This window comes from Schistosoma haematobium, chromosome 4 (assembly GCF_000699445.3).
Source record: "Schistosoma haematobium chromosome 4, whole genome shotgun sequence".
In the NCBI taxonomy this organism is placed as follows: Eukaryota; Metazoa; Platyhelminthes; class Trematoda; order Strigeidida; family Schistosomatidae; genus Schistosoma; species Schistosoma haematobium.
This window is the reverse complement of record NC_067199.1, coordinates 19,363,403-19,382,652: the sequence shown is the minus strand read 5'-3', so window position 1 is coordinate 19,382,652 and position 19,250 is coordinate 19,363,403. Positions and strand designations below refer to the sequence as shown.

The following is a 19,250-nucleotide window of genomic DNA, read 5'->3' as shown; positions in this document are numbered from 1 at the left end:
ACAGCTGAAGACAATGAAACCTACAAGGGTAAACAATTGAAATCAAGGACATCGGGACAACACGAATTAAGACTCACGGAATAACTAGAAAGCTTACTTTTACATGAAGCAAGAGCTGACACTGTCCACAATGACAATGAAACTTTCGCAAGTAAACTACCTAATTAGGAAAACTCAACAATATCAAAACCTCTGCAAGATAATATGTACTGTAACTGTGAGACAGTCCTGTATAATATCTAAAATACTATTGATGAAATTTACACTATCAAACTATGTGGTCGAAATCCAATTGCATCAGATAAGGTGTAGTCACTATAAGATTTCAACAGCAATATTCCCAACCAGTAGTTGCACAAACAAACCAGGTTTATTTTCAGTCACTGTGGTGCATTTTATATAACACATTAAATTCCGCTTAGTAGGCATGTACACAACATTTCGATATATGTCCAACTTATTTTAGCTTACAGGTTTAGGTAGCCTGTAACCTTTAACGAAAATTTCAAATAAATTCCATATAATTTCTATTCGCTTTCTCAAATAATGACACTGTGACGTATGTTCTTATTAAACAGAAGCAGTGTTTTTATTCCATTTGAACCTAACACTCATTTCATAAAAAAGTGCAATGTATTGCTGACACTATTGTCATGCTGTGAAAATGTTCAAATCCTTAACCAAGTTGCGATTCGTTACAAAGTGCTGCAAAACAAAAATATTTCCTTTATGAGCAAAAGTCTTTTCTAGAGACTAAAGAGGTGAGTGTCGTTCATAAATAGCGTAATGTGTCCGACAATCGAGTGTTTAGGGTACTAAATCAAGTCTTTAGCGCTAACTTACAGGCGTAATAATTTATGAGCAAACTGATGCTATGACCAAGTCTTTTTGAATGATATAAATTACCGATCAACTGTTGACAAGATATCGGGGTCTAGTTCTCCTTCAACCGATACAGCTAACATAAATCTTAGAGCAAACTGTGTGCAAACCAGCACACAATCTACAGTCTATCTAGTAAAAAAAGACTTCCTGAGAATTACGGATCAAATATGGCGGACACATTTAAAAAATAATCAACAAAAGATCATGTAATACGCTCTGTAAATATCTGGTTGAATAAGATAAGTCAAAAAATAACCTGGAACTTATCGGTTTTATGAACTGGAAGAATGAGAAAATACGAACATTTGTAATCGCAGTGAATTATTACCGGTTTAATTGAAATTTGTGGGTTTCAGAGCTTTATTGGCTTTTAAAATCGAACAAACCGAAGTCCTGTGACTTTACGAATTAGCACAATGTCTTCACTCAAGATAAGTGTTATCTTCAGTGAAATTGAAAAAGTAGCCGCTATAAAGAGTTCAACAGAACTACTTTTAACGTTAACACCCTGAACAGAATCACTTATAGTTTACTAGTGTGAAATCGATAAAGGTAGACTAATGCACACAATTTACCTATGGCACTTCAAATTTGATTTGGTCTACAGTATGAAATTAATTTCATGGATCTAAATTTTAAATTTCAAAGTTCCGAACTCATCGACCGAAAATGGGTTTAACAGCAAGCTTAAGACATAGTTGTGATACTGCCATTATTATTTCATTACTCATTAACTGATTAAAATCAACCCACTGATTATACAGCTGGAGCTAAATTATCGTAATTGATTGACAAAGACACAGATGTTATTAATGAAAACGTATTACGGTGCGAAGTGACGTCTTGCTGTTGGGTGTTAGGAATATTCAACAAAAGATGAATGTTGTTCAAAAAAATCGGAAGGTTAGAGCAGGAGCGAAAGCGTTCAGAAAATTCACTTACGTTAGAATCATGAAGTAATTCAAGACGGAGTAAACTGAACATAGTTTATATCATCAAGTCATTAAATCCCTGGACACGAATGAGTCACAAAGAGATATAAAAACTTTTACACTGGGGTCTGTGAAGGATCATTGGTCTATAGGTAATAGGTAACGCCGTTAAAAGTCATTAACCAAAGTGAAGCCTTAAAAATGCGTTTTATTCATCCACTTTGTTTGTGTTATTTCCCTTCATATTAGGTTTTCACTATCATCGGTTTTCTTGTTGTTTTCAATCCTTTGCTTTCTCTTTAAAGTAAATTTCCTTACACATTACAAGTGTTGGAGTTTAGAGTCATATACAATTTTTCAGTCCCTTTATTCGTCTCTAAATAACTCACGTACAAATTTTTCTTGTTTTTGACTACACCACTCAATGAATATCAGCACCTAACATATTCTCGTTCTTTATAGTTCTTGAAAAATCATCCATATATCTTCCGTAAAAATCTTTTTCTATGTCAAGCTAGCTAATGATTATTGGCGAAAGGCATTCAAAACACTCAAGATCATGCTGAAAGCATTTATTTGAGTGAACTGACTTAGAAATTAACAAAAATGTACGCAATAATCTGTAGATATCAAAGAAGGTATTAACGGAAACCTAATGCACAAAAACCCTAACTTAAATAGTAAAAATCACCCAATCAAAATAATTGGACAGTGATTGTTAAGAAACTCAAAAATGCATAAAAAAACCTGTGAATATTAAGCGATAAACTGATTAGACCTTCATTTGAGGGAATCAGATAATGATATCGACCGTCATACGACAAATTTAGGCTAGAAGAATAGTAGACAGACATGAATCCTGCCAATAAGTAATACTAAAACAATGACAAGTTAGGCGAACAGCATGCAACAAACTACTATAAGGGCAAATATTTCCATCAGTTACTTAAGGTTGGGATTACTTAATATATAAAAGTCCCACTTGATTGGTTCTGAATAAAAACATTGACCGGTTAGCTTACATAACTAATAGACTATGGGAAAATCCAAGGCGAGATATAAACAAATTGGAATAAAATTTCATTATCAATTCTCCCCAGTCAAATTACATACTGAGTAGTGTGAAAACAAACAGAAAAGAGACTACCGAATAGCTGTCGAAGCAAATACTTAGATGAAGTTAAACATATTTTGAAAAAAGAATGGTTTAAAAACTTAAGTATATAATTAAATGTCGCATGAAAATCAATCTACGTAAATATACATACCTCTTCTTGTGATTCACCGGAAAATGGGGGGTGTCCGAAAAACATGTTATAGAACAAACAACCAAGGCCCCAGTAGTCTGATGATTTTGAGTTCTCATACTGGGATATAGTTTCGGGTGAATCGTATCCTGAATGCACACTAAGACTGCGAAGAAAATCACCCTGATTATAATCATCTTCCTCACAAAACTGAACTAAAAGATCATCCAAGATTTCATCTTCTGCGTGTGCCAAAGAGAAATCAAATAACTTGACAGTTCCGTTGCCATCTAGCAAGAACTGCAAATTTATTACGATTAATATCTCAACTTACACGAGAAGGTAACAGGCGGTTAAAAACTACACCCCTTGAATGGACATATTGCAAACCACGAACTATGTCTGCTCCGAACTTTCTAACTACATTTTCGCTTAGGAATCGATCTTCCTTAATTACTTGCTCAAGGCTTCCACCTGTACACAACTCCATCACAAGCCATAAATGATTGCTTGTCTCATACCATTCATAGAACTGAAGTACATTTTTGTGTTTCAACTCATGGGATACCCTAACATGGTTAGATATAACCGGCCTTTTGTGTTTTTCAGTACAAGCGACAGCTAAATATTTAATGGTCCCTTTTCGCCTGGCTTTATAAATCACTTGCTCATTAGTCTTTTCAATTTCATCGTACAACACAAAATTTTCCATCACTCCACACTTGACCTTTGACCGTAAACAACATATATGTCACGTGTGCACAAAAGTATTGAGAATGTGAGTATGCTCAAGAAGCGCGCCGTCTGTAATGCAAACAACACTAAAAAGGCCGCTCTCTTTCAAAAATACATTGTAGGGCATACTAACAAACCATCATTGAAATAAGGTTTTTGATATTCGGTATATGAAGTAGCAAAATACATCCATTTAGAGTTTGAAATTATACACGAGCTGAAATTTTAGAACACCCGTTGTACATTAGACTTCTCATACTACCCAACAGAAACATATAAGAAAATAACATGGGTGTACGATGTGTCAGTAACGAGCGAAATCAAAGGTTTCCAAGGAAATAACTACGTTTAAATTTCGATCGCTGTGTAGCATAATTTTTTTCAAAGACAAAAAAGTATGCTACATGTTATGGCGAATTCGACTGAAATGCTACATTGAGTACTAGCATTGTGCCTATCACGCGAAGGTGGTACAAATCTTCCATATTCGATCACACAATTATCTACATCTGTTCTAACATTCAAGCGTTTAAATTCGAGAATGAATATCTTGATGCTAAAGTGGACTCCTTTTGGGTTACGTTTAATTGTGGATCGCAATATCATCAACTCGTGTGATGTATATACGGACCACCACACACGGTTAATAACTCTGAAAAATTGTTAACAAACATATTTTTGATTCTTTTGTACCAATGGCACATATTCAAAACCATTAGATTTTAGTCTGTCGGACATTATATGGAATTCGGCTTTTGTACCATAATGATATAACAAGTTTGTTGGATCAATAGACCTTTGTGGATGGGCCCAACAACATTAAAAACTGACTACGAGGAACGTTATGCCTGATTTAATAGCTATAATCAATATCGATCCTGCATGTCAATCATAAATCTTTTATGAGTCAGACAGTCTAATCAACAAACCTGACAAACATTGAGAGCTCATTTCCCGACTTATACCACACGCTGCATATTGCCATGACCGAACTGCTCCACTTATCAATCATTTGATTTGCAATGCTGGTATGAGCCAAACACTTATAAAACTTCTAAGAGAAAGCCGAAAGGATTGAAGGGCTGCAAGTACAAGAACTATAACGTGTATGTGCCTCGGGGCACACTCAACTTAGCTAAGAAAAATCAGTCATCTCAACGCATGTATCTTATGTATATAGAGAATAAAGCTATGGGTGGCAAAACTCAGACGTATCAATAATTCGGAGTTCCAAGTTTCATACGAAATTAAAATCTCCCGAAGAAGCCGCATTCTTTATATTCGGTGTCGTCACCGTAGACGACTTTGACAGAACTCTGTCAATAGGATTACAGTGTTGAGATCCAATGATCTACCCGTAATTGATTTCACATCCACTAAAAATCAAGCGGCCGTAACTGCTCTAAAAAAGGCTCTATAACGATGGACATGGAGGGACTCCTGCATCATTTGTTGAATGAGGCATTGGGGAATTTCGATTGTTCCGTTAGAAACTGTTCGATCCATCTATCTACTATGGAGTCCGTAAATCCGTATGAAAAACTTTACCTATCACCACTAGAATCAAAGCGGGATCGTGTTGCGATATTGCTAACTATAGGCCAATTAACTTGACAGCCTTGCTGTCAAGAATCATAGAAAAAACATCCACAAACAGCTATTATCATCCTTACTTACTGCAAGCCTGATTAGCTTATCTCAACATCGGTTTATGAATAAACTGTCATGCTCCACGTCACACTTGAAGTTTCCGATCAAATTACCCAGAGAAGAGATGTTTGTCAGTCAGTGGTAATTCTGTACTTCGATTTTATTAAGGTCATCGACAGTGTCTCACACACACAAGGAAGAGTGGTTATCCCAATACTTTTATTTTTTTCATCAGTGATGTGTGCCCACTCCTTCAACACGGTAAACCTTTCCATTTCTCGAATAACCTAAAGGTGGTATATTCATTCTCATCCCTTACCAAGGAGAACTATATTTCAGCGGTGATCAAAGAGAACATAAATAAGTTGTATGTTATGACTTTATGTCCGGCTTTTTATCACGTGATTTACCCCTCAATCAAAATACGGCTAATACTATCTTCGCACTGTGCCAAACCAATGACGTTCGACCGGTATGGGCAGTCTAGCGTCCTTATTGGTCCTGTAACCGCCTAGTCCGCCCACCTGAGTCCAGAACACAAAAACCAGCTTCCACTATGCGAATCATATATTTCAAACATACTGTGTTTATTTATCAAACAAAGAGACCGCAACGCAACATAAAATAGAAAATAATATTTGTACGCAATAAAGCCAAAAAGTGGCTGTGAATGTGGGAGGCGGTAGTTAATAAACTGAGCATAATTTAGGGATAGTAAATCGTATAATAATAAATTATAGATCAAAATGAAGCTTATGATAAGGGAAATATAAATATACATAATATAATTATTGAATAATTATACAATAAGAATATTTATAGAATATCAGTCCATTAATAGTCCTCGGAAGTTACCTGTAATTTAATCTTTACTAGGATATAGCATTATACAAACGGACTATTTCATGTAATCTGTCACTAAATGCTGAAGAAAGTGGATTTATTCACATTAGTCTCATCACTAATTTAAATCAGGCTATACACAAACGCATGCCGAATCCTCTCGACACTGTTTGTGACTTGGGTTTGAGATACATCAACAGTTAGAATTTCGCTGAGCACATTGCATCTTAAGTATTGAGAGCTACAGAGCTCACTAGATTCATAATGATAAACTTCAGTGACATTGAGTCGACACTATCACTACACGAAAAATGTGTCTTACATATTCCTGAATATAATATCTTAGTTTACAGTTATTGTGAGCATAATGACCTGATTAAAGTTAAAGATGTTCAAAGAAAGTTCATTAAAACTGTTTTCTGACAACAAGAATTATCACCAGAGACGTCAACAATTCAGAAAAACCTTCTCTGGTCCAGGCATATTAAGTCAAACTTTATCTTCATCTACCGGCTTATAAACAGTATTATTTACTCTTCGCCATCCACCTTCTTGTGCTCTATCGTATTATCGTATAACCCATGCAATAAAGAAAATATTCTATTGATTCACAGAACTTACACAAACGTACGCCAGAATGTCTTGGTTATTCTCTATGTGTGAAGAATTCTCAGTGAACCTCTGTCGCAGTGAAACTATAGTACGATTCAGAAGTTTCCTTGATGAATTACTTTCTTAAAGTGGTTTGCGTCACTCATTAAATATCAATGTAATTACCATTGCTTTGTACGAACATGGTCCGACATCTATCTGTTTGACTGTAAAACAAAGTGTAACTTTTGAAATTTCGTTCTTTGTCGTCTGCTACATTTCGTTTTTTTCTTTTCATCCAAATACACGAAGTCCACCTATGTTCATATTTATTATAATAACTGTTATTAATAACATGATTGATTCCCCGGCACATTAAATGTTTTTATTATTATTCACAAACATACTATGAGTACACATGTGTTGTGAAGGAACCATTTCGAGTTCCTTCAAAAATGTAATAATCCACAAGTTTTAATAGTGTTAGCATTATATTTGCCATATTTGAGGAGAAAGATAATAATGATAATATCACGAGTTGAAATCATTACTCAATTGAAGCTAGACCACCATGGAAAACCCGGAAGCACTGGACGGCCGTTTCGTCCTAGTGTGGGCCACCTCAGCCGTGCGCATCCACGTTCCCGCCCCAAGCAAGGTTCCTACCCAGGACCCGTCAGTCTCACGCGCGTTCGCTCAATCATTAGACCACCGATCCGACATCCAATGGAGTTAATATCTAACTTCGACTAATCCACAAAATTGCGCCACCGTCACCATTGTCTTCAGTGAGCTGATATCTCACGACAGACGTGGTTGAATTCCACTGGTCACGCCTTCCCACTAGAACTCCAGGAGTTTCTCTTGAAGTCAGTCACTGGTGGTAATAGAATAATAATAAATCAAGTTCTGTGTAATTGGAAAGAATAGTAAATTGACTTTAAAAAAGGAAAAGGAGAAAATAAGGGAATAGAAATAAAGGAAACGTGAAATGCGCAAGTAGTTTATTAAGCGTGTTTATGAACACGAAACAAGAATAAACGACCATGTACATATCGCCAAATTAGCAACAAAAATAAAATAAAAATAATGAAGAAAAAAACTTATTATTGCAGTGAGATACGACGATAGAATAAGTGTTTGTGCAGTCATAGTTTGTAGTGATGCTATGGGAGTCTCAAGCAGGTGCGAAGCGTAAATAAATACTGATATGCACGAGTCATATATGCATATCGAAGATAAAACGAGTCTGAGAAGTTAATTAAGGTGTAATACAAGTCATTGTCATAATTAAAAACTTCGTAATCTTAAGAATAATATTTAGTTAGAAGGAAAAACGAGAGAGAAAAGAAGTGAACAGTGTAATGAATATCGACCTTTTGTCAGTTTAAAAAAGACCTTTTTAGTGCACTTGGACGAATACATGTAGATTTATGTAGTAGTATACGGAGTAAAAGCGGATATTAGTGTGAACATTTGTGCAATAACAATTTAAAACGATGCTATGAAAGTCGCAATTACTTGCAGAGGATAATCAAATAAGAATTTCCGTTATATATGTGGATATGTCGTGAAGATAAAATTCATCTGAGTTAATTTGTTTTGGTATAACATGGGATAATTTATTTTAGTTATAGACTTAGGATGTTTAAGAATAAGATACGTTTAGTTCATCCTTTATTTTTCTTCCCTCTCTCTTCCTTCTAAACATATGTAATTCCTAATTACCTGAGGTTTATAATTGAGACATAATACCTTGTATCACACTTAAATAAATTGATTTTTCTGATTCATTTCCTTTCACGACATGCGTATGACCTATTCAAAATGGTACTTGACGACTAATCTCCGCAAATGATTGGAACTTTCTTAGCATCATTCAAAAATATTACTACAAAAAATCGTACATCACCATCATATATTAATGCATTACTAATTTAGTTTCTTATTTATCTATTTATTTTTTATTAAACTGGTGGTACACATAATACCGTTTATTCTCATCCTGTTTTTCCAAGCACGCCTGTTGAATTATTTGAAAATTTCACGTTTCGTTTCTTCATTTTCTCCTTTTTTAGGAAGTCAACCCAGTATCTTCCTAATTATAGAAGAGTTGTTCACATATGGCGAATATTGAGCAAACATTATTTACACATGCGTATGACATCACGTTTGTGCCATTAACTTGTTTGTGAATAATCAAAATGATATTAGTGTACACATGTCATTCTTTCCATATCAGAAAATGAATTCAAAATCATGTGAAGAGATTAACTTTTGAATCTGTCTGTATACATAAGTAGGAAGTGGATTTCAAAGTCAATTTGCCAAACCTACATGTTAATGCAGTCGTTGCGATGTGAAATTAGGAAGCTCTCCTAATCTTCTGACTACAAGTTTTACTGCTCAACGCAATGGAGCGAGTGAAGTGCAGATTGGCCACACTTAAACACAAATATTTACTATTTGATGGAAGAAATATGAAATAAAACGCCTCTGTAGAACTTTAAATTAAGTGACTGAAAACTATTATTCTAGTGTTTTTATTCAAATATGGAGATAGTTATTAGCCTAACTTTAGCTGCTGTGTCAGCGACTTACACCAAAACGTCGGTTTCATTAGATTCGAAACAGACTGGTCTAAAGACTGAATAATGAAGCATTATGGGGAATCACCTCAGCACGTTTCCTTGTGGGGATTGACCTTTTATATCAATAACACTGGTTTATATCTGATACGGAGTTATCTAGTAAGTAGAGAACAAAACAGGAGTATCCGGAAAAGTGCCAAAAGTATGTTTCCGAGAACTATGTTTACAAAGCCTGATATTTCCTGCTCTTTCGGACCACAAGATTTCCCACTTCGCCTCCTCATCCATCCCCGAGAAATCACAGTTGTGCATTTGACTACCCTTGTAATACTGTCGTCTTGTAAAGTAAATGATATAATGACCAGGTTTATGATCTAATGTACAGAACATTTTTAACTATGGTTCGCCACGAATAAATCACTAATCTGTAGATGTCTCCAGGACTAGAATGTTGCTAATCAATGCTCAATTCAGAAGCAATGTTGTTAAAGTCGCTTTCAAAAATAAATACCTTAACTAAGCTTGTCCCACATTTCAACCTGCATTTAATCAATAGTACTTTTTTACTGTGGCTCATATCTACCAGGTAAATAATGTCCGCTGAGGAAGGATAAAATCTAATTTAACTGTTTTCGCTGAAACTTTAAGATCAACATTATAGTTACAGTTAAGTAACTTCATATTTCAGACTAGAAATCAACGTTTGCAACCCGTTTCAAATGATCATTGGAACTAGGTAAATTATTTCCTATATTTCATAAATGCAGGTGTACATACGATTATGCTTTAAAACTGCTGACCAACATCATATGACAAGTCAAAAACAAGAATCTTGATTAGAATTTGATCTATTTTGCGTTCCACGTTTCCACGATATCCGAGTATCCAGAAAATATACAATTACATGTCTGACTAGCACTGTAGATCTTCAGTTGTCAGTTTGCTCTTGTAAGATCTCATAGTCGATGTAGTTTACACCCTTTATTTCACAGTCACTACACTATGTCTTCATTTGTTTTTCTTCTGTTGTACGATTCGTATTATCTCTTCATAACAATTGAGTAAAACGTCCATTGGACATTCTTTAGGTCTCCATAGCATACTTCACACACAAGGTCTTGTGCCAGTAAAACATAACACAACTAGAGGTCACACTGATGGAAAATCTTAAACACTACCTATTATAATAATACAAAGTTGTGGTGGCATTGGAACCTAACCACATGACACTTTAGGCCGGACATATATTTACTGGAAAGATTTGTATTCAACAAGTGGCATTAAGAGAATGTTAACAATCGTGGATGCGAGATTATTTAGTTGAGTTAAATCAATCGGGTGGCATGTCTCAGCCTTGCAGGTGTAGCAATTCTTGCGTAACCTATCTCTTTTATTCATATGAAATATATTCCTCTCTCCCCAGACTAAATGTGTTCTCTAAAAGTATATAACATCCTACTGGTGGTTCTTACGATATTACGAGTCGTAAATAATGCTGTGAATTCTACGTATGATCTTATGGATCAGGTAGCCACATTATGACAGATCTACAATTTTAAAAGTATGTCTATTATTAGAGAAGTACTAATGACGAAATAAACAATAATTCTACAAAGTTTTTTCTACTCATTCCGTACCAGTTTTTAATTTTTATTATACACCACTGCGCAACCATTTTCTTTCGAATGCGTACTCGATTCCGTAAAAGCATTGAATCTAGTCACATTTCTACATGCTAATCTAGACCCATTAACTTAGCTTTAGAGACCGTATTTAATCCTATGAAGCTATCCGACGCGGCTTCGTTATTCTGTGAAGGTTCTAACAAATCAACTGTCCGATATGCTAGCACATAGTGCAAGTAAAATCAATGCCTCTTAACGAGGCGTGGAACGTAAAACAGTAATATTTTGTCTAGAAATAAATTTCAAATAGCCGAAAATTAAAAAAAGAAAGGTAGATTTAGTGACTAGCAAACATTAATGGTGATTAGTGACGATGCAACTATTCCATGGCATTCAGGTTGCCCTTTAATGTTTTCTTCTCTAGAATTGTATTTTCAACCTTATGTTTGTTTTGTTATTCTCCTTACTTGTCCTAGTGAGTGCAATTTCAGGCGCTAACGCCCACACTTACCGATTAAAATGCAGTAGCAACAGTGAAAAGAGCAGTAAATAAATAGATGGTATGGTGATGAAGTCATTTTGGAATTTATACATTATGTCTATATGTAACAATATCAGGGTTAGACTTGATAGTTCTAGGCAAACTGACCATTGGGTAGAAAGTTAATAATAAATGTATTTTTAAGCAACGATAGTCGGTGGCTAGTATTGGAATCCAGGACGCGGGTTTCGTTCTATTTGGGACTCATCGGCTGGACAGATCTGCGTCTCAGAATTGACGTCCACTCCGGGACTCCAACCCAGTACCGTTCGCTTCAAACGCCACCGCGTTATCCACTTGGCTGCTGAGTCCTGGTAGTCGTTCTGATAAGACGAAACACACGTCCTAACTTCAACCACTCGCCATCAACCATCTTTGATTGTAATGATTGCGAATTAAGACAATATTTGGGCAATCCGCATGAGGTGCACATACCTTAATAAGAGACTGACCAATCGCAGTCCTAAACATCAATGGAAAGATTTAAACAAACAATACCAATTGAATTTAAACATATTTTTGTTATGTCTGAATGGGTAGAAAAATTGTATTTCTGACGTTTCATCACTTGATGAAAGACACTTCTTTGAAGCAGATAAATCAGAAATCGTCAAAAATACGATTCATTTACTCATCGTGATAAAAAAGTACATATATACTATTAACTTTATATTTCTCTTATTTCTTCAAAATGAGTGGTTAGGAAATTAAAATCAAAAGCATAGGTGATTCTGTATTTTTCTTTTGACATTATGGATAATGTCAGTTTGTACTGAAAAAACTCTACTTACCAACCGTAACTTCTAACCCTAAATCCTTATACCTACTCGTCACACAAATTTGAAACCCTCTTTGTACCCTATGGAGTGGAGTGATATTTTCACGTTTACCACAGCATCACTCACAGGTCGTTCACAAGTTATGATCTCACCGATAATACTCGTACTAGTTGGCTTTACTAGAATGATGTGTACACAAAGAGTTCTTGAGTAAAAGAATACATCAATAAAGAACAGTGAGTTATGATATATAGCAAGTCGAGACGTGTTTATATAATAATAACAGTTCGTTACATGAGGCATGCCTGTTTACAGGCTAGAGCAAATTGTTACAAAAGATACCATTTTCACTGTGGTTAATTACCCAGCTGGGTTGGTATTTTATAAGATATGAATGTAGATGGTTTTAGTAAGAATCGTATTTTCAATATCACAGTTGGAGCGCTTAACAAAGGTTGCGTTGTGACGCGCAACTGGTGGTCGTGAAGTCATAGGCTTATAGAAACCGCAAATTTTATATCCCTCTGGAATATCTGAGGCTTTGATTATGGCACGGGACGAAGTCACCCGTTCCATATCTGTTTTCGGTGGCATATCACAAAGGGATTGAAAAACGGTGCAAGAAAAAGAAAGGATGAGAAGCAGAGCAGAATAGTTTAAGTATGACTACTCAGTCTAATTCTCTTATAATAAGGTACTTACTAAGTGAGAGAATTCTAATATTTTGAAGAAAATGTAAGCAAGGTATGAGTGGATACACAACTGACAAATAGAGGTGGTTCAGAAAGGAAATGAAAGTATGGGATTTTGTGTAGTTATAAAATATAGTGCTGAAAACAGTATTGTGACACATAAATGGCTGTCTCCCTTTTTCGTCGGAGCTAGTTGATTCTATTTTTTGTAGATTTTATAGAGTCTTGAGCAGGCTTTGTTTTCAGCGAATTGTTCAGTTTGCTCGGTAGGAAGTTAAACCAACTCAACGTTCTAAACACGATTCAATGGGGTATTTTGCATAATAAATCAGCATCTGTACTATTGGTTTGTGCCATTCCACTGAACCATAAGGAGCCATAATTAAGCAAAATGTTCCACCTTACAGACATGGGTGGATTGAAGCTATCTCCCCAACATCATGTTCGCTGGTAAAAAAGGCTGCTTGTTAAAATCGGAAGTAAATAGATGAGGAGTGAAGCGTTAAGAAAAGCTAATATCCTTGGATTATTTGGCCTATTATTTTTACTTATCATTCTCATATATGTCATCAAGTTCCAGACACTAAGTGTTAGTATGTTATGGGTTATCTAAGTGGAATAGTGAAGCCAGCATGAAATCGGACCCATGAGCTTGAGTAGCAAGTGTCAAATAACAACTTTAAGGTAACCGATTGGTTGCCTCTTCCTTAGTCACGAAGAAAATGAAGCTCAACATGTTCTGCCCTAAAAACATGAGTATAATAAAGTTTTATATTTAACCCACCTAAATGTCAAGCTGTCAGCTTTAGCATAAGACATGAGCAGCGCCTAAACACTATTTTTGGATCCCATGATGCTTGTGCTATTGGAGAGTTTTTGATAAATACAGTGTCGAGGGTCAATTATCTTGGCGTTACCTTTTCCTCTAATCTCTCTCAGTCTTCTCATATTTTACTGTTTAAAGAAAGTAGTTTTCCGTCTGACTTACTACATAAAGAGGCTGAATGTTTTTTAGGATTACTTTGCATTTACTCTTACAATTTGTCAATTGCTGCATATCATCTTTTATTCTTTACTGTTCTTAAACAATCTTTATCGGGCTTTTGAGAAATGATCTTGCTGTACTGCGGAGAGTTCTGAAGACGGTTAGACAGGTGTATGGTGAATTTTTGAGGTCATTATTAAAATGCTTGTGGATAGACATCTTAAGTCTTGCAAACTCCTGGTAGAGGCATTCTAATCAGATTCCAAACAACCCCTTTACCCATATCTTTCTACTTGAAAATCTTCTAATAGAAAGAAACGTCAATGCATTAAAATCTATGCACTCATACCTTACCTAGTAAATATACTCTGTGACGAACAGATTGTTAGAGTTCAATAACCTGAATTCTTAAACATGTCTCTAATTCAAAAGTTGTATAGATTCAGATTTGTTTCACCTTTTTCTTTTTTGTTGTTATTGTTTCTTGTAAGAGAAACGTTTCGAAATACCACGTGCCGGGAATTCCATATCGTACTAAATTATAATGTTAAATAGAGCCATTAATAATAATAATCCTTCTTATTATCAATTCTCGATAGCCAGTAAATCAACCCTTCTACGTTTTTGAGGTCCAGCCACTTCGTCTTTGTTTTTAAATAAAATATTGTCCTAATCGATGCCTCATGTCCCAAATTATTTTGGAAAACACTAGTTCTATATGTACCATGATACAAGGATATAAGGCGGCCACAACTTAATGACTATGGGTTGAGCAATCATGTAACACTGTCGAATATTTCAGTGTAAATTGTGGTATTATAAACAAAGTGTAAGCATTTAATGGCAGACAAACGTTCACAGAAGCGGACGGAAAAGTACAGGAATATAATAGTTATAAAGCTTTCAGTTTTTCGGTAGTAGTAAGTCAATAAAGTGTATGTAAAGCCTGTAAGTCGATGGAACACAGGCAAAGAAGAACTCATAGTAAGCAGATGTTGAAAGTTTTTGTCTTATCAGAACTGGGTGATGGCTTACAGGTTATGCAAGCGCAAGATTACTGTTAGTTAGTTAAAAGATTATGAGGTTGACACAACAGCTCATCCAGACAACAGTGTGTGTTCATAGCAGTCGACCGGTAAACATGATGGTGGGAAGATAAATCCACCCATGTCTGTAGGGCAGAACATTGCGCTAAATGACAGCCTCCTATGGTCAAATAGGATGTCATGAACAAATGGAATTTATGCTAAACTATTATACAAAATAACTCTTTAAATCATGTTCGTGACGTTGAATTGGTTCCACTTCCTACCGACTAATCCTATTACAAACAAAACTAAACAATCTGATAAAACCGAAGCCTGCTCATGACACAATGAAATCGATAAAAATAAAAATGAGCTGGAATAGCTTCGACAAAACAGGGAGATAGTCATTTGTGTATAAGAATACTGTTTTCAGTACTATATTTTAAAATGTCACATAATCCTACACTTTCAGCATCTTTACGAACCACCTCCATTCATAGCATATTTGTGGTTGTTTTCTTTAACCTACTAGAATGCTCTTGCTCAAAACGTGCCTTGATAATGAAAAAACTAAACTAAGTAGATATACATTCACCATTCCACCACAAGTAACTCAATTTAAACATGCATGGAAATTGGAATCTTTGCCTCTGGCCCTTTATTTTTCTCATCCTCTTTTTCAGTTTTCTCAAGATATGCTCTCGATAATACTTATGGAACGGGTGAATTAGCCCTGCTCCATCATTGATGCTTTAGATGTCCCAGAAGAATATAAGGTCATGGTTCTCAGAAGCTCTCAAATTCACGTGGATTTACTCCCGACTATCAGTTGCACGTCGCAACCTCCATAAATCGCGCCGACTGTCATATTGACAATACGGATCTTACTGATATTATTCGCATTGATTTGAAAGAAGTGTTATCCCGCACACCTTATTGATCGATGTACCTTATAAAATATCAAACTGAGTAACCCACCACAGTGAAGACTGTATCTTCTGTAACAATTTTGTAGTGGCCTACTTTTATCAAGAGAACGCGATGGGTTTAATGGAAACAATCATTATTACAACCAATGGTACCAGTGATTGTTTTACTGTGCTCATTTGTTTAACTGTGTTAAAGACAGCCATATTACTGCACTATTATCCCTCCATTGATTTTTGACCTTGCACGGGTTCGGTTACGCTCAGTAATCACATTTGTACTTCTTTGGCACGATCTCGGTATTCCATCGATACCACAAGATCGCCAACAAATACATCTCGACTACAGCCATCAACTGCCTTCTGATGTTTGGCTTACGAGGGATTTCATCGGCTAACTGGCACGTGGTCTTCTTGTAGTGGTGTTCATAGTCAATTGCGACTCGACTCCACGCTACAATTTGATCTTACCTGTCAATTGGCGTGTCTCATATAACAGACTGTTATTTAAGACTAAATTGTTATTATTATTATAACTACCATAGATATCAGTGCGTTTTTGCGGCAAAATATCAAGATAAGGATGTTGTGGCTTTGTGCTCACAGGTGCCCATATTGCTGCTAAACCGTATTATCAACAAAATGAGTTATCTTCAGACAAACATTTTGTCGCTTTATGACCATTATCAGCTCTCCCTGCTGCACACCTTGTACTTCTTATTTAATACTGTATGTAAATGATTACAAGATGAACCCGGAAGACTGGGATTCAGTCAAACGTGGAAGCTGTACGACATATAAACGATCTGATATTCTGTGCATTAGAATATTCCCAAAGGGTTATGAACTGTTTGTGACGCTATACTTGCCACTATAGATAATCATGATAAAAGGTCTTTGTTCGAAAAGACGTTTCAGCTATTCTCAAAATCAAACCAGTGTTTAGCAATATTAAACTCTTTCGACAAACAAATGAATTAGAAGCTGAGCGACATTGTTCCAACCTACAAGCTAAAAAAAGCATTTTAACGGCTACTCTAAAGTTTTGGATAGTCTCCAAGACCAGTGCGATGCATAGTTTCCCTCTCCGTAATTTTCATTTAAAGGGGTCCAAAATAACTCTCGTAAGGTATATGGTCTCTGCTGGAATACTGCCCAATTGTAGTTGTTTGCATGAGTTCCATAGACCGACGGAAAATTGGAAAAGTACAATTCCATTTGACAAGACCTATCATGTAAAGACAAATGTGAAGCATTGGAAACTGGACCCATTATGATTCAGATGAAGTGAAGTTTACATTACTTTGCTAAATTATATGCAATAAAACTACAGTATTCCCTTTTTATAACTAGTAAATAACTATCTTCCAAGTTTTTCTTGATCCACAAAATTACCCATTGTGTTATTATGGCTTTTAAAAAACATTGGACCACGACTCAGTCAATCGTCTTCATCTCTTTAAATGTCTACGACATCTCTTGACAGAGGATCATTGACTAACTATGGAGATTCATCCGCAAACCCCAAATAATAATAACTATTATTTATTTCTGCATGAGCAGGTACATGCCATTTTTACAAACATGATCTACAAATTGCAACAATAAATCGATCAATGAAATCGATAAAAGGGAATAGCAGTTCATTTGTGGAGATGTCCTGTGGCGATGATGATTAGGTTTATGCTTTAGTAGTACACTGAGTATCGTCTTCAAAATACTTTCCCAAGCGGCATCGCGTTCACACTGCACACCAGTTCCAATCTCGGAATAATTGTATTAGAATTATGGTCGTGCTAAGTGTTCATGCAATACGACTTATTACGTTTGTAGTTGTTATGAAGTAGACTCGTAAAGCGCTTGCTGTAAACTGTGACCTTGAGGAGTTTGTTCCAGACGCCAGAAGTTCCATAGCCATGCCCTAGGAGCAAGATTTTGAAGAAAGAAAAAAGAGAAACAGAAGAGTTGCAACTCACCAGTCGTCTACCATGTTGAGTTCATGTTGAATTGTTTGCATAGTACTACGCACATCGCGAATGTCAGTTTTATAGACAACATTTAAGTCATCGGCACAGAGATAGGTCTCACCTGTGTTAAAGCACTTGCTTATATCGTTGATGTAGATTATAAAGAGCAATGAACCCAGGACACCACCCCGCATAACACCATTAGTTACTGGTCGAAGTGTAGATGTTGTAGAGTTAATCTTGGTTATTTGGTATCTGTTCGTAAGAAAAGACTTGATCCATTGCAAAAGGGGATTTATAATTCCAATTGACTTAAGTCTGTTGATTAGAAGATTATGAAGTACTTTATCAAAGGCTTTCTTAATATCGAAGTATAGTATAATAACTAGTTTCTTCTGGTCACGTATACGAGTAACCTCGTTAAGGAAGTCTATCAGACATGTACTGCAGGACCTTGTTCTAATGAAGCCGTGTTGTGACGGGTCTATTAGATCGTCGTTAAGCAGGTGATCAGATAGTTGATTCTGTATTATTTTTTCCATTATACGTGATACAACTGGAGTGATATTTATAGGTCTGTCGTTTTCGACCAGGTTTCTCGGTCTAGATTTGTGTTTGGGAAGAACACACGTTACCTTCCAAGTTTTGGGACAAGTAACTGTCTTCGAAGATAATGTGTATATTTTGAGTAATAGCGTCTGTATATTCAGTCCTGACACTTCGTAAAGGATTGATGGAATGTCATCGGCACCAGGACTCACATTTGGCTTCAGGGTTTTTATGGCGGTTTGTATACTCCTAATGTCGAAGTTTACGGTACTAAGATAATTTTTGCTGATGCACTTTATGTTAATATCTGGGGTACGGGGTGTGTTCCCGTTGTGGGGAAACCGTTCACTTAATAGTTCACATATGATGGTTTGGTCATAATATGTAACAACATCATGCAGTAAGGAGTGAATGTTTTCATCTGAGTTTTTTCTTATGTGTTTTACAAGGTGACGACAAAACTTATAATCTCTAACCCTCACATTAGTTGACTATTATCTTATAACTTGTACCATTAGTTAACCTCACATCAGTGCGATATACCAACTGAAGGTCTAACCCACAATAAAAAATAGTTGGATGTCTTATTTGCTTGTAAAATTGAACTGGTAGAGAATGTATTCCGACAGGGTTTGCAACAAAAAGCCTATATTAAGGCAATACTCAAACATCCGGCAAATGTGA

General features: G+C 35.8%; 1 protein-coding gene across 1 annotated transcript in view; it reads right to left on the bottom strand.

Moving 5' to 3' along the window:
* The window catches only part of ULK4_1 (unc-51-like kinase 4), a 76,539-nt gene extending 72,641 nt beyond the window's left edge, over positions 1–3,898 (bottom strand). Inside the window, exons 1-2 of the mRNA XM_051215896.1 lie at positions 3,399–3,898; positions 3,086–3,364 (exon numbers count right to left, since the gene is read on the bottom strand). Of these exons, the coding sequence (XP_051066442.1) occupies positions 3,086–3,364; positions 3,399–3,776 (657 nt within the window). The 5' untranslated portion in view covers positions 3,777–3,898. The remainder of the gene's footprint in view (positions 1–3,085; positions 3,365–3,398) is intronic.
* Positions 3,899–19,250: the final 15,352 nt, after the last annotated feature.